Source organism: Arachis hypogaea, chromosome 3 (genome assembly GCF_003086295.3).
Source record: "Arachis hypogaea cultivar Tifrunner chromosome 3, arahy.Tifrunner.gnm2.J5K5, whole genome shotgun sequence".
Taxonomy (NCBI): Eukaryota; Viridiplantae; Streptophyta; class Magnoliopsida; order Fabales; family Fabaceae; genus Arachis; species Arachis hypogaea.
The window spans coordinates 6,846,901-6,863,271 of record NC_092038.1 but is presented as its reverse complement, the minus strand read 5'-3'; the positions used below and the strand labels follow the sequence as shown (position 1 = coordinate 6,863,271).

At 29.9% G+C, this 16,371-nt stretch overlaps 2 protein-coding genes across 5 annotated transcripts; one reads left to right on the top strand and one right to left on the bottom strand.

The window, feature by feature from the left end:
- Positions 1 to 943: 943 nt before the first annotated feature.
- Positions 944 to 5,433, top strand: LOC112789170 (phosphatidylinositol/phosphatidylcholine transfer protein SFH3). Of its 3 annotated transcripts, none has more exons than XM_072232287.1 (14): positions 944 to 1,327; positions 1,424 to 1,679; positions 2,354 to 2,453; positions 2,526 to 2,792; positions 2,873 to 2,950; positions 3,186 to 3,287; positions 3,556 to 3,605; positions 3,693 to 3,786; positions 3,888 to 3,980; positions 4,063 to 4,155; positions 4,286 to 4,400; positions 4,571 to 4,884; positions 4,996 to 5,067; positions 5,183 to 5,433. In XM_072232287.1, the coding sequence occupies exons 1-14, from the start codon at positions 1,276 to 1,278 to the stop codon at positions 5,192 to 5,194; spliced, it is 1,698 nt and encodes a 565-aa protein (XP_072088388.1). In that variant the 5' UTR covers positions 944 to 1,275; the 3' UTR covers positions 5,195 to 5,433. The 3 variants fall into 3 exon arrangements, with proteins under 3 accessions (XP_072088388.1, XP_025686734.1, XP_072088390.1); XM_025830949.3 differs by having other exon boundaries at positions 949 to 1,327; positions 4,526 to 4,884; XM_072232289.1 differs by lacking the exons at positions 944 to 1,327; positions 1,424 to 1,679 and adding an exon at positions 1,816 to 1,860 and having other exon boundaries at positions 4,526 to 4,884.
- Positions 5,434 to 5,462: 29 nt separating this feature from the next.
- On the bottom strand, positions 5,463 to 11,128 carry LOC112789169 (phosphatidylinositol/phosphatidylcholine transfer protein SFH8). Of its 2 annotated transcripts, none has more exons than XM_025830946.3 (14): positions 10,592 to 11,128; positions 9,892 to 10,195; positions 9,707 to 9,806; positions 9,317 to 9,583; positions 9,151 to 9,228; positions 8,906 to 9,007; positions 8,758 to 8,807; positions 8,499 to 8,598; positions 8,303 to 8,401; positions 8,037 to 8,150; positions 7,635 to 7,773; positions 6,346 to 6,746; positions 5,785 to 5,859; positions 5,463 to 5,680 (listed from the first exon to the last, which is right to left on the bottom strand). In XM_025830946.3, exons 1-14 carry the CDS (start codon positions 10,623 to 10,625, stop codon positions 5,657 to 5,659), a joined length of 1,887 nt encoding a protein of 628 aa, XP_025686731.1. In that variant the 5' UTR covers positions 10,626 to 11,128; the 3' UTR covers positions 5,463 to 5,656. The 2 variants fall into 2 exon arrangements, with proteins under 2 accessions (XP_025686731.1, XP_025686732.1); XM_025830947.2 differs by having other exon boundaries at positions 5,463 to 5,677.
- Positions 11,129 to 16,371: the final 5,243 nt, after the last annotated feature.

Genomic DNA, 16,371 nt, shown 5'->3' with positions numbered 1-16,371 from the left:
TTGGATTGGGTTTAGTTATATATAATTAAAATATGTTAGATGTTCAATTCATTAGGTACGCGGATGATTATTTTTATCCTTAAGTAGATGCTTATTTTTACTAAGGGTGAGTGGCGTATGGCAAGTCAAGTAGCGACGGTGAAATGAAATAATTATTGATGAAGGTGTGGTGACTGTCAGTTGAAAAAGAAGAGAGTATTGGAGTAAAATGTTTTAGTAAAATAGAATTTCAAATGATTATTTTTTGAAATAACTAACTGAACTTTTTAAAAATTTAAATTTTAAAATTTGATGTGAAATAATTAAATGAGAGTTTTTAAATTTATTATTTATTTCTATTGGATTAAATAACTAACCCATTGTATACATTGTCAAAATTTTTCATTGGCTTCCTAGCGGAATTCGTTAGTTAATTACTTAACCAAATAATATACGTTCAAGTAGACTATATTAAGCGATTTAGCTCCTAACTAACAAAGTATACATGTAACACTATTTAGTTAAAAAATACTGATGAATACTAAAAATAATAATCTATAACCCTAAAATAGAAAAAAGAATAGAACCCATTTAATGAAATTGTTGCTTCTTAGTGTAGAAAAAAAGAAGGAAAGAAAGAAAGAAAGAAAGAGATTATACTCGTCTAAACGAAGATCTATGAATAGAAGTATTAGAACAAAAAATAAAACAGCAAACACTAAAATTGAGTTGCGGTAACGTAGCTAACCCGTTTTGGTAACTCCATATCATGACCTCACTTCAAGAGATATATTCGGGTCATATATTTTGCATTTTTCTATTGTTTTTACAATTCTATCTCAAAGTTCACACCAGGTATTGTTTTTGTATTCTTCTTCTTCTTCTTTGTTGTCAATATTCATAATAAACTTTACGAAATTCTTAAGGATTATTCTTTTTATTTCTAGATTTAATATTTTTTTCTTCAACTAGAATGATTTGCCATGCAAATTAAGTAGGTAATAAATTAAAACCAATTTATTCTATGGCATTGCGACAATAATCATATGTATATTCATCCTTTTTTTTAATGCATGACAAATATGAAGAAATTTGGTGTAATTTTTCTTTTGCTTCTTCTAATAATTAACATTTTTTTTTGTTATGGATAAAAGGTGCAAGTGCACGTGAGGATTCAGCTGGAGGCATTTGTTATATGTGATTTTGTTGATTCTCTTATGCCTTACAGCTATATGTGTTGATCATCGATCATTTCATCAGTTATAAGCTAATTAAGCCTACGAGATTCAATTAATCATGTGTGACACTTTGTCATCTTTATCTAATTCAGATCGACCTTATAAAGTTGGTAAGTCTAATTAATAATAATAAGTAATTATTATAGAGTTATAGTTATTCATCATCATCATCATATTTAATTTATATTGCAATGAATTATTATTAGGTGTTGAAATTGAATTAATGGAGGATGATGAAAAGAAGCCAAGGAGGCTTGGGTCATTGAAGAAGGTAGCAATGAATGCATCTTCAAAGTTTAGACATACATTAACAAAGAAAGGGAGGAAGCATAGTAGGGTTATGTCTATTATTGATGATCATCTTAATTCAGAAGACTTGCAAGCCGTTAACACTCTACGCCAAGCACTTGTTCAGGATGATCTTTTACCCCCAAAATTTGATGATCACCATTTGATGCTAAGGTATATATAGATTTAGATAAAGAAAAGTTAATAATAAAAAATACGTGAAAAAAATTTCTTTTTATTTATAAAATCATCAATATCACAACTTCAACAATTTAGAACATGAGATTTTTTTCATGACGCGTGTTCAGTATAGTCTTTTGCCCCCAAAATTTGATGATCACCATTTGATGCTAAGGTATATATAGATTTAGATTTGGAAAAAAGTACAGGAGAACAACGCTTTTTTGGAACAATCTAAATAATAGGTTAAAAAAGAAAAATTATTTTTAATTTAAAAAATCAAATTTTGAATTAATTAAATAAAATTCTTGTTTCGGTTTTGTTATAAAGACAATGACTTTCATAAACAATGTGAACAATAAATTTTAAAATTGGTTCAATAAGGTAAAAACACACTACACCCCTATGGAAATCACAAGTAAAGAAAGGAGATCACCGTACGCAGAACTGTTATTGTTCACTAAAATCGTTGTTTTGAATGGTTAATGGGCCTGAAATGCGTCCGATTGTTCACGTTGTTCGCATTTTTCATTGTTCATTGAGCAGGATTGATATATAAGATAGTGTTAGAAATAGCAGAATTATAATCAACTTAGGTTGGTCGAGTGGTCAGCTCATTCGTGCGACAAATCCTTAACATGCTTTTGTTATTATTCTTGTGTCTGTAGATTCTTGAAAGCAAGAAAATTCGACATTGAGAAAACAAAGCAAATGTGGGGAGATATGCTTGTGTGGAGAAAGGAGTTTGGTGCTGATACAATTATGGAGGTATTCATCGTATAAAAATTGTTCCTATGAAATTAATTATAGATGATGTCTAATTATATTATTATTATGAAGGATTTTGAATTCAAGGAGATAGATGAAGTAATGAAATACTACCCACAAGGGCATCATGGAGTTGATAAAGAAGGAAGACCAGTGTACATTGAAAGAATAGGTCAAGTTGACTCCAACAAGCTAATGCAAGTGACAACAATGGACCGTTATCTTAAATATCATGTTAAAGAGTATGAGAGAACATTTTCACTTAAATTCCCTGCTTGCTCAATCGCTGCAAGAAAACACATTGATCAAAGCACTGCTATCTTGGATGTCGAAGGAGTGGTGCGTATTTATGAAAAGGCGACTACTCATACGAAGATATTTTCACGTGAAGATAATAACTGACTTCAATTTTTGTATAGGGTCTTAAAAGTTTTAACAAAGCTGCAAGGGACCTTGTCCAACGACTTCAAAAGATTGATGGTGATAATTATCCTGAGGTACCCTATTATATATTTAGGTGAAAACTCAAGTGCAGTCGACTTCACTTGAAGTTGATAGTTGAGAGCTTTTAGATGAAAATTTAGTCAAATCACTCAAATTATCTAACGGCTCTCTCAGCTATTAACTTCACATTAAGTCGGCTGTACCTGAGTTTCTACCATATATTTATCTACATTCCTCGTATTCTTAATTTTGAATTTTCACTAATTGAACCCTTTCTTTTCCATGTAGACCTTGCATCGCATGTATATCATCAATGCCGGTTCTGGATTTAGATTGCTATGGAATACTGTTAAGTCATTCCTTGATCCCAAGACCACCGCAAAAATCAATGTAAGCATTTGCGACATGCTTATTATTTCCATGTTTAAGGTTTATTTAGAATTTAGAAGTTAGAATTTTTATCAACATATGACTTATTAAGGTTATAAATTAAAAAAAATATATAAAAAGTTTAAATTTTCAATGGATTTGTTATATATTTATTAAAGTAAAAAATTAAAATTAATATACAATTTATAAAAGACAGTTACTCATCTATAGAAATATTGTCACTCAGAAGCAGTGTTACTGAACAGATTAGTGATGATTTATTGATTAGGTCCTAGGTAACAAATACCAAAGCAAATTGCTTGAAGTCATTGATGCCAGGTCAGTATTTTTTTTCACTGAATTATGTTATCTCATTTAATTTATTAATTATAATTAATTACTCCTTGGTTTTTGTATATTTATCAGTGAACTTCCAGAATTCTTTGGTGGTACTTGCAATTGTGAAGGTGGTTGCATGCTTTCTGACAAGGGTCCATGGAAAAGCCAAGAAATCTTGAAGGTACTACTTACTTTATTGTAGCAAATATCATCAATTTAAGAATCATATGATAAATAGATAAAGAGAGTAACATATAACCTTTTTGGATGAAATCTAATTAGGTGGTTCAAAAAAATGAGGAAAAAAGAATCAACAAAACCTTATCCGAAATTAAGGAGAAAATAATCATTGAAGATGAGACATTATACCAAAAGGTTAGTTAGTTTCTTAAAAAGAATTGTTTGCTAATAAAAAGAATTTATTAACATCCTTTATTTATTTATTTTGTAACATAAGGAAAGTGATTCTCACAACAAAGAGTTAGTTAAGAAGGAAGTGCAATATGTGGTGCCAAAAGTGGAACATCCTGAAGCATCTCCAATTGCTGAAGTAAGTTTTGTAGAGTTCAATTTAGTTACTTGATGAAAAACAATACACAAATTATTGATTTCATAATACACTCTATGGTCTATAATCAAATAATTAACATGCTATAATTTCCCTATGTTATGTATTTCAGGTTGCAAAACAATGTAGTGCATATCAATATGATGCTTTTCTCCCAATGGTTGACAAGTCTATTAATGGATCTTGGAAGAAAACAGTAGAAAATGATCAATTTTCACTTTCTAAAGGTACCATAGCAATTTTAGTTTTATCAACAATTTTTTCACCTTAATTAATTACCAATTTATACATGTTTAAGACCCTTGAAGATTTTGTTAGTTAAAATGCTAAAAAAAATTGTTTGTGTCTGAAGACTGTTACACTGTCAATACTACTTCTTATGGTCGTTCAACTCAAGGTTTTGGTGGATTCATGGCCTTCATAATGGGAATCATTGCCATGATCCGCTTAACGAGGGCAATGCCGAAGAGAATCTGCCCCATGGCCGAGCATGATAATTGTAACCCGATTTATTATGACGGCGCTGTAATGAAAGCACGTAACGTTTCCATGGAGGAGCAGATGGCGATGATGAGGCGCATGCTTGAACTAGAAGAGAAGGTGCAAGAACTCAGCAAGAGACCAGAAATGCCTCCAGAAAAAGAGTTGATTCTTAATAATGCTCTAAATAGAGTCAATATTCTTGAAGAAGAGTTAGACATGGCCAAATCGGTATAGTATAAGTTCCCACCATTTTACTATAACTTCAATTAATTTATGAAAATCATGATTTAAATGTTCAATAATTTATAATAAGATATTTAAATCTTTGGCTCCTTTTAGGCACTTGAAGCAGCACATCTTCGACTAGTAGAACTCCAAGCCTACATTGACAAAAAGAAGAAAAAGACACTGGTAGGTCATCTGAACTATGACCATTGAATAATTTGAGATGCATATTGATATAAATAAGTTCACAAACTTTTTTTTTCTTCCTTTTAACATGCATAAGCTTTGATTTGTATTGCAGTTCCACTGGTGAGGAAAGAAGCGAATGTTTTGCCTAACCTCAGAAGATTATTACTAGTTTGTGTTGATATGATTGGTGGCGTTTCCATCTTCAGCCCCATTAGATGTTATTATTGAATTCACTTTGGTATAAATTTGATCAATGTATAATGCACTGTGTCATCCCTCCAATGTATGTGTATTATGTATATATGCTGAATAAGTGAATATAACTATGCTTGGTTTTTTTTGTATAACCAAGTTACCAACTAATTTTCTAATTTAATCTATGCAAAGAGAACTTGTGTTTAATTCGGCAAAGCAGCCAGAATGGCTATACACACATTAGAAAATTTCCTTAGTTAAAGTCAAATCCATTATCAAGTATAAATCAATATTTAGAGTTTACATGTGCAAGGGGTCAGCATTCAGCAATCCTCAGAAACACCATGGTATGAAAAACTTGGTCGTGCAGATTCTCTTTCAGCAACAACACTCACCAGCAGAACTTCTTCTTCTGCTAAATAACATCATCAAAATGAAGGAAATAGAACTATCAGAAATCATATGGAGAATGAAACTATATGATTTAACTGTGTTCTAAGAAGATTTTAGACAACTTACCCTTAGCCTAGCTTCTTCTTGGCTGTCAATGTAAGCAAGCAGTTCTTCTTGCCTCATTAGAGCTTCATACAGAGCCTAATACATAGTGCCAGAGCATTACTTAGGTGAGGAAACCAGGGGCCAAAAAAGTAGTATTCATCACATCGACAACCATATCACTATGACATTTTCAAAATGCATACGAATATAAATAGCTAGATTACAAAAAAAAAAAAAAAAAGATGGCGATGACAATGAAATATTCGCATGAAGAGAACAAATGCACAATGGCGAGTATGCAATAAGCAATTCAGATAAGTCATCATTCAAGTGACAGTAAGGAAATGAAAACCTAAAAAGAATAAAAGCTTTCGCAACATACTTGGCATTACTAGTATAATCACAAATAAATATTTCATCTAACAACATAGGACATGTATAAAAATGAAGCAACAAGCCAAGCAGGGTATTTTTCACCCTCTTAAAAATGCAACAGACATACATGTAACAAGTATAAAAATGCATCAACATCACTGCAGCTACTTCGAAAAAACAATGGAGATAAAAAATATTGCACCCTACCTTTTTAGTTGCAATTAACTCGGCCTCCAAAGCATCTACTCGACAGACAGCAGCATTTAGCAACTCCTCTTTTTCATAAGGCATCTCAGATGGCTTTGATTGTAGCGTGTCAACCTTCTCTTCAAGCTCCCCTAACCTCTTCATCACAGAAGAAAGAAGATTTTCATCTGTGTTTGCTGGGGAGGGTGAAGAATGGCAATCTCCCTTAGTTGTTGTATTAGCAAGTGGCTCTAATGTGCTCTGATCATCATTGCATGATACTGCAGGAAGTTTCTTGGACACTCGCATTGGGATTTTCCGGAAGAAAGTGAATAGGCTCAAAAGAAGGACAGTCAGGGCTACCCAAATCCGAGCATGGATCTTTTCTGGTGCTTTAGGAGTTTCAGGAGGGGGAGACGTTCCTATAAAGGAAATTCCAAATGAAATTTTCCAAAGTAAGTTAGATCAAATAATTCAAATCAAGAAACCAGAGAAATCCAAGCTTTAGGCACAAAGCCAGGCCTTCTGAGGTCTTTGTCTCCACTCCACACACAAATAAAAATAAAAGATAACTCGGGTGGTTAAAACATCGATAAAGCACAAATAACCACATGATATCAGTTCATTTATTATAAAAAAAACCTTATCCTTTATACTATGATATGCTAAAAATAATAGATTGATGCACAGGCATACTTTGTTTACACCCATCAATTGTCATAGGATGATTAGGGCCTTAGGACTGCGTTTGTTTCTGAGAAGAGGACAAGACAAGACACTGAGAACAAAACACAAAGGACAGAGACACAAAATTTTGTGTTCTTGTATTTTGTTTGGTGATAAATTAGAACAAATTATGAAAATCCGATTTATTCTTATTTTTTTTCATTTAAAAATTTGAAAAGAAAAGTATAATAAAAAAATATAATTATAAAAAATTAACAAGAATAATGAAAGAAAAAATAAAAAATAAGTTGTTTCCCTTGTTAGTGTCTTTATGTCCTTCCTGTCAGGATGGACACAATACACTAATTTAGTGTCTCTGTCCATGTCTCATCTGTCAAACACGATTTTGTGTTTCCATGTTCCTGTCTCATTGTCATGTCCCTGAAAACAAACGCAGCCTAGGGGACAAGTTGTTGTCAAAATGCTGAGGGGGAATCAGATTCTTGAGTTGGACCAGAAAGTTTGCAGAACATTAATATTCAACATCATTTTTGAAGCATTTGTATCCATTTCTGGTGAATAAGCACCCTACAATAATATAAAAAGGGCATATTTACTATAAACACTGGGTAAGAGTTACTAACCTTTAGACGTTTGAGACATCTGGAGTGAAGCTTGTTTCTTCCAGCCAGCATCAACAGCTTTGTCCACCATTGGAACATATTCATCATACCCAGATAAGTTACTAGTACCAGCATAGCTTGTCTTTCCAACTACCTTGGCCTGACAGAACACAAAAAATTTGATTGAAAAGAAATGTTCGGGATAGAAATCCTAAGAACAGGCTACTTGACTACATATATTCCGATCATCTTCAAGGTACAAGGTATTTTCATTTAAATGATGCACAAGAACAATATACATAGAAACGCAGATATTGCCAAAGTAAAATCCGAGGCTGTTCACAAAAGACCTACAACCAAATCGAAATTTCCACCATTTAATGAAAACAATGGCAGAAAACATATACTAAGGTCAACACTTACTTCCTCCCGGACAGGCGTCAATCTAAGGTGAGCATAGCTTTTCATCGCTTTTGGAGAAGCCATATCTTCAGCTTCAGACCCTGATTCAGCTGTCGAAGTATCACTGCTTTTAACCTGCAAGGTGTTTTTTTTTTTTTGGTTTTTTTTTGGGGGGGGGTGAAAGAATCCACAACATCAGACAACGGAGGGAGAGAAAAAAACTTAAGAGGCACAAAAGCTTAAAATTGCACTCCACTCAGTTTAGGCAATACTAAACCGTTAATTACCATTGGGAATCGCGGTTTAGCATATGCAATAACCTTCCCTTCACTGTTCAGAACCTTTACTATCTGCCTTGTGCCCCGTGTTTCACCGTTGAGAATCATCTGCAGAAAGTACACATGCAATGAACTGTTAAGTAATATTAATATTGTGGTACACACACTGAACCTATCAAATGGTATGTAACATCAGGGATATGACCTTCAATATTTCAGGGTTTTTCCAAGGCCCTTTATCAGATCTGAGGCAACCTCCCTGATCTGCGCATGTGCATGTACCTCCCAGAAATTCTGGCAACTCACTTCATCAAATGAAAAAAAAAATATATTCAATTTGAAGGATGAAGCAAATCACCATAGATAATTTAAAATTAAGATACATTGGTCATAGAAAGAATCATAAAAAGAAAAAACCCTAAGTTCAGAGAAACAAAAAGTAAGCAACGGGCCCATTTAAGTACCTGACATCAATTATTTCAAGCAATTTGCTTTGGTACTTGTTTCCAAGAACCTGAGTAATGTTTTCCAAAGCAGCATTGAGCAATGTCAGCTGCCAAATATAATCATTTAAAGAGACCTAGACAGCTATAATACAGAATTTTTACATACATGAATCTTGGAAGTTGTTTTGGGATCAAGGAAGGACTTGATAGTGTTCCAAAGCAATCTAAATCCAGGGCCAGCATTTATGATAAACATTTGGCAAAGAGTCTGCATCATCAAAAAATGGGAAAATTAATCATTGATCACTGAGGTCCTAGTATCTGTTAATATTTAAAATTTTTCAGCAATTGATCATATGAGAATAAGTAATATGATAAAATTCAGGGGAACTAAAATCTGATATTACTTACTTCAGGATAATTGTCACTATCAATCTTCTGTAATCGCATAATGAGTTCTCGGGCAGTCTTGTTAAAGTTCTTAAGGCCCTAAAAATTGACAATATAACATAAGTTTTTTTCATGTTTTACAGAAATTCGTAGGCAATGCAACGTGTAGTAATTAATAGCAACATACCACGCCCTGAACATCTAAGATCGTGGTGTTTGAATCTATGTGCCTTTTGGCAGCGATTGTGCAAGCAGGAAACTTTATCGCAAAAGCTTTCTCAAACTCCTGTACATGATACTTTACATATCTGTCGAGAGTTGTAGCTTGCATGATTTTGTTTGGATCCACTTTTCCAAGCCTTTCAATGTAAACAGGTCTTCCCTCCTTATCGACACCGTGATAGCCATGCGGATAGTACTTTACAACTTCGTTGAACTCTTTGAACTCAAAATCCTGATGAAGAACACGAATATTTAACACAGAAGATCCAAGGGTAATGAAAACAAAAAATGGCATCTATGTTAGCAAAAGCCAAGTGAAATACTGAATATAAATTGAGACTCTGTCCACATCTACCTCCATTATAGTGTCAGCACCAAACTCCTTCCTCCATTGTAGCATATCAGCCCACATATGCTTTGCTTTGTCAATATCAAACTTCCTTGCTTTAAGAAACCTGTAAAATGAAACAAAAGGCATAAGATCACTGACCACTTAATCAGCATCTATCATAGAACTGATTCAACAGCAAGATAGAGCACCTTAACATCATATGGTAATCATCATGTTTCTCGGGAAGCAATTCGTCCATAATCAACGACTGCCTAAATGCATCTACAGCCCGTAGCTCCTCCACATCCCGAACATCCTCAATCGAAACCGAACTGACTCGTCCGTCACTTTTCCTTCTGCTACTCTTTTTCTTTAAAGAATGCTTGAATTTCGACGATGCATTGAGCGCCTTCTTCTTCAGAGATCCAATTCTTGTCCTCCTCTCATCCTCAGAGTTCTCAAAATCAGATCTTCTTTCCTTTTTCTCATCACTGCCAGAGAACCCCTCAAAGCCTGGCAGAAACAAAACAAGTAAAAATAAATAAACAAACCAAATTAACCTTTGCAATTTCCCAGCATGTATTATCTTGTCAAAATTAGGGCAAGAAACATTCTTGTCACAAAAAACCAAACAATATCAAACAAATTTTCAGATCTTTCCTAACGGAATAACGAAACCATTTCACCAAAAATCACCATTTTTTCAGGTAGAACAACCCAGATAGCGGCATTTACACATAATGCGAAAAATCCTAAACCCCACTCCTTCTAAGCTGTCAAAGCTTAGCTGAATTTACCTTGATCTAAAGTCCTACAAGCCCAAAGCTTTCACATTTGCCACTTCCCCCTTAAAAAAACCCTAATTTTCAGTAGCATACAAATTAAAACACAGAAAAAGAGAGAACTTACATGGTCTAGCGAAGCGATCGAGTGGTCCAGACATAGATGCAGTTATGAATTTATGCAGCGGAGATCAATGTCGCAGCAGGCAAAGCCACATTCACCGTTTTCCACAAACCCTAACAATTCAGGAAGAAGAACAAGAAAGAGAGAAAGAAAGAAAGAGGGGCTAATAGTAATCACTGTAGAACCAAAACAAAACCACAGAAAAGGGAAAAGAAGGGAAGAGAATCCCTAATGCAATCGATGCAGCTGAAAAAACGAGTCAGAGAATGTTCCAGAAATCGAACACAACCCAAAATTTTAATGTCTGAAATTTTTTTCAGTCCAAAGACTTGTCTCTCTCTTCTTCTCCTCTCTCTCGCTGCTGTTGCTACTTTTCCACGATCTGAGAGCAAAGAGGCGAAATGAATAAAGAAGAGGTTAATAAATAATAATAATAATAATAATAATAATCTTAATATTGATTCTTTGCACTAGTTAATTATATGTATATTATTATTATTATTATGTGAGGTGGAATAATTGTTTGGTAACAATAATATTAGTAGCTAGTTACAGTAGGAGACAGCTATAGAGAAAAAGAGTGTAACTGACACGTGGCGGTGGAAGGGTGAAAATAATGAAGGATGCGCCGGCGGGGCTTTTTTTTTTTTTTCTGGGAAGCGTAATGAGTGGCTATAGCCTATAGGGAGTGGCCCAATGATTTGGTCAGCTACATGTGTATATAGCCTCTACCTTATTCCTTTTGACCACAAAATAATATAAAATAATATTATAATAATAATAATAATAATAATAATAATAATAATATATTATTGCCTCTTGGTCAATTGAGGGGGGTTATGGAATCACTACCAATAATAATTTTGAAATTCGAAATTTTGGGTCAATATATGAAAAAGATCTTTGGCAAAATTGGTATAAAAATGAAAACTAGAGTAACTTTTTATTAAAATAACTTGATTTATAAATTTCTTATTAAATTTCTAAAATGTCTTTATTTTAATAAAATGAAATTTAAAAAACCTATCTGAGTTTTAATTTAAATGAGTTTAGTATCAAATTATTGATCAACGTATTAATATTATAATATTTTTTTCGTCTTCATGTTGATTCTATTAGTATTTTATTTTTAAAAATTATTATCTTTTAGTTTTTGTTTTTTTTTTTTTAACTCTGCTGTTAAAAAAAAAAGATTGTTGAGTTTTATAAATCGCTTTAAAAAATAAATTTGTAGTCACAACAAAAAATGAAGGTGTATCTTTAATTGCATATATTGTATTTTATATCTTGTGAAACTGTTTCAATTGCTTTTGAACTTTTCATTGAATTATATAGACATCTATTTAAGAATATTACGAGCATTCCAAATTATTAATGTTTTATATTTATGGTTTTGATATTTTCATTGAATTATATAGACATCCATTTAAGAATATTACGAGCATTCCAAATTATTAATGTTTTATATTTATAGTTTTGTTGAATAATTGAGAAAAGTTGATAATCAGTCAACGAAAGAAGCCGAACCTGGATCATCTTTCTCAAAAGAAGAGGAAACGAAAATTATATTTATGATTCATAAAATTCTAAAATAAAAGAAATTTTTGGGAAAAGGAAAATGAAGAAAGGAAAAAGAAGATTGAAAATCGCCGAAAAGAAGGGCAAATTGAAATGCACCAATAATGAAGGTTTCAAAATTGGGCCCGCAAGGCCCCAATGTTGTATTTTCAATTGCATGTGTTCTTTGAAGTTGATAACATTATTTATTTTATTATTATTTAATCTATTTGCCAAAGGAAAAAAACTCTGTACTCAGATGTCTCGAATCTGTCCGTCTATTATTCTGTTATATATTATTAAACTCGAATTTTTCAATTACTAATATAATTGACCTAGTATATTTTTAAAGATATTTTTTATTAATTTTATTTTATTTATTTAAATATGCTAATTAATTATTTATTTATTTAAATATGTTCATTTTTGACAAATTACGCAAGTGTCAGCCCGTTTGTTATCTCTAACCACTAATATAACTTATATTATGTTAAAATACAAAATACAAAAAAAATGAACTAAACAATACATATATTTATATATAAATAGTGACTAATTTTAGTAGTTAATTTTAGTATACAGATAATATTTTTATAATTTTAAAAGTGTTATAATTAATTATTCATTTGATTCGACTCAAATAAATATCAAATTATTTAATATTTTATTTCATCATATTAACTATAACTAATAAAATATTAATTATTTAATTTGATTGAAATAAATAAATTAATTTTCTCTTAATTTATATTAATGTTTTTGTCTCAAAAATTTTGATTAATAAATTTTTAAAATGTTATAATTTTTTCATGATATATTTATAAGATATTTTTTATTTATTTTACATATTTTATTAAAAAATAATTATAATTAATTTATCAATAATGTTTGAAAGACAATAAAAAATTAATCCAAAAATTATATTAAAATAAGCACTAAAATAAATTTTATGGTAATAAATTTATTTAAATTGTTAATATAGTATTATAAATGGCAATTCTAAATAGGGAGATGTTAATAAAATTTTACCTATTTGATTTGTGTATTTTATTTTATTCTACTTTTCACAAAAATTGTGACTTATCTTTTTTAATTAATTATTTAAAAAAGATAATAATATGGGTTATATGGTATTTTAACTGTGTAATGTCTTTTTATTTTTTAACTCGAGTGATAAAACATGATTGTTGTTGCATTTATATAAAATAGTGCGATCTGATATCAGAAAAAAATATTATTATATTTTTTTTTATCAAAAAATAGAGAAACTCGAATCTACGACCTCTTAGATGAGTATGAGAAGATTATACCATTTGAACTATAACTCATTGGCAAAAATTAGTTTAATAACTCTTACAGTGATATATTAATTGAATGATAAGTTATTATTAATGACTAATGAGTGTTTATAACAAAATTAATTTAGCATATGTGGCATAAATTAATTTAAAAATATAGATCATTTTATTTTTTTTTCTCAGAACACCTAATAATAATTCTAATATTAGTTAATTTTTATTATTTTTATTTTATATTGAACTGATCTATTATAAAATATATAATTTAATAACTATATTACTCTTTTAAATTCAATAATTATTCTCATGCATGTATAGGAATACTAGTCAAATATTATTAGAACTTATTAATTAACAAATTGTTAAACTTTTAATTATTGAAAATAAATTGTTAATTTAACTTTTAAAAAATATATTTTTAAGAGTTGTAGCATTTATATTTAATAAATTAAACTAAAAGTAAATTATTATCAATAAGCACAAGAAATAAAATTTTGATTTGGTAAAATATTTTTAAAATTAAAAAATTAAATCAGACATAATATAAGAATAAATTTAAATTTTATTGATATATAAAATTATGTTAGATCTTTTAATTTTAATAAGTATAAATTAACTTTAAAAAGCACTCTAAATTTTAAAAAGTGTACAAACACATACAAATAATTTTATTAAACAAAATTATTATAATTTGTCAATATATCATTTACTCAATTTGACTAGAATAAATATCAAAATATTTAAATTAATCTTTTAAAATTAATATAATAATTTGTAACATAGTTTATGTTATTCAATTAAATCATTTTTTTGTTATCATATTGAGAATAACATCCAAAATATAATGCCAATCAACTAAAATAATAATTATTGGATTTACTTCCTTTCATAAAATCTTATGAAATTTTAATTTTTCACTCATATAGGAATGTATTTTATTTTGATAAAAAATCAAATTGGTGTACTTACATTCGATAACTTTGTGGCTCTCTTTAATGATTTTCTCTTTGACTCTCTTGATTTTTTTTTAATTCTTTTACCACAAATTACATTTGTAACCTACTCATGTCGATAAAGCATATATACAAAACAAAACAGTATTGTTTGATGGATAATACTAATAGAAAAAGAGTGCAGTTTTGTGAATACTAAAGATTTTTTTTTATAATAGAAAAAATTTACCAAAAAAAACTTATTATGTGCTATGCATATGATTATTCTAAATTTAGTAAAAAATTTCTCTTTTCATCTAATTATGCTCTTGACCAGAGAAATTTCTTTATTTAACTTTAAACCTATAATATAAAAAATTGAAATTACAACAGAATAAAAAATATAAACTCAAATTTAAACAATCACTAAATGTAGTTAAAAGCGATCATAGAAACTAATAACTTAATGACGGTTTTAAATTGTCGTTAAAAATTTCATAACGGTTTAAAACAGTCACAAAATAGAAAAAAACTATCACATGATTTAGTAATTTAACAACAGTTTTAAAATGTCGCAAAATACAGTATAAAAAACACCTTTATAAGTGTTATAAATTAGTGACGGTTTTATATTTTTAAAACCGTCACAAACAATTTAGCGACACTCTTTAGCAACGGTAGCAGAAAACCGTCACTATATCAGCTACGCAACGCTCAAATCTGTGACGCTTTTTTTAAAACCGTTACCAAGTATAAAAAATCGTCGTCAAAATGTTATTTTGTTGTAGTGATTATATTGCTTTTAAATTTATATTTAATCAAAACGCTAAAGAAAAAATATTATTTCTTTTTTACCATTTATAATACCTTGTATAGCTCCCCCCTCCCCCCAAAAAAATATTATTATACCTTAACTTTTGCAGCGATATATATTTGCCTTAAATAAGCAATGATTTCCGTAATTCCATCTACATTTTGGGAGAATCCTCCTAATTGGTTCCAATCGTTTTCGCTTATTACACAAGCAAATAAACAAGTAAATACTGATTTGAAAAAGAAATTTGGCTAAATGTCTAAATGTGATAAAGTTATGTGTTTTTTATATTCTGACAAACTAAATATTAATTAGTTGCAGATTTGAATTTTATTTAAAAAAAAATTATTGTTCAATAAATTATATATATATATATAAATAAGACAATATTCAAATTTTTAATACTTAATTAACTAGACTAGTAAACTAATCCATGGTTTGAAAATGTTATGCGTTGAGGTCTCTTTTTCATGACAAGTTAATACTTTAATGCATGCTAACAGCCAACCACCTTGCTACCCTTTTATTCTTTATTGTCCTTTCCTTGTTTTCACACTTGGCAACTCCTTTTTAATATTTTTTATTTAATCTCTTCTTAAATTATTATGCCAGTAAGTAATAATGCTTTTAAAAAAGCATCAATCAATGCTACTCCCGCGTGAGATCATGCATGCCTCAAACTATCTCTTAACTCAGCATATCGTGTAGACTTTATAGTAATCGATAATAATTATGTTTATTTTATACAAGTGATTCGGTTTGATGGTGCTTTCTCAATGTTTTATTGTGTGCCACTATAAACAATACTAATAATAATAAATGTTAATCTCAAAATAAATGAACAAAAATAAGTTGAGATATTTATCTACATAATGCACAGCCCCTTTTAAATTAGACTAGTCTGAATTTCCTACAACGCACGTAAATTTAATGATTTGGAAATATATATTTTTCAAAGAGGAATTATTTTTTTTTCCGAAATAAATATTGTCATTTCTTAATTGATAATAATATTCATTTATTATATGTTATTTTCATTTTTTTTCAACCTCCCCTTGTGTAAACTTGGTTATTATGTATGTCCTTTTGGAAAATTTTCAGGCAATTACTTGTTAGTAGTGGTAAATATCTTGGATACTCAATATATATATATATATATATATATATATATATATATATATA

Coding starts and splice junctions, on each gene's coding strand:
- LOC112789170 (XM_025830949.3), top strand. CDS start 1,276: ATGTGTGACACTTTGTCATCTTTATCTAATTCAGATCGACCTTATAAA. Junction 3,787..3,887: donor AAAGCCAAGAAATCTTGAAG/GTACTACTTACT, acceptor AAATCTAATTAG/GTGGTTCAAAAAAATGAGGA. Junction 4,885..4,995: donor AGTTAGACATGGCCAAATCG/GTATAGTATAAG, acceptor GGCTCCTTTTAG/GCACTTGAAGCAGCACATCT.
- LOC112789169 (XM_025830946.3), bottom strand. CDS start 10,625: ATGTCTGGACCACTCGATCGCTTCGCTAGACCAT. Junction 8,402..8,498: donor AAAACCCTGAAATATTGAAG/GTCATATCCCTG, acceptor TACTTTCTGCAG/ATGATTCTCAACGGTGAAAC. Junction 7,774..8,036: donor TGACGCCTGTCCGGGAGGAA/GTAAGTGTTGAC, acceptor GTGTTCTGTCAG/GCCAAGGTAGTTGGAAAGAC.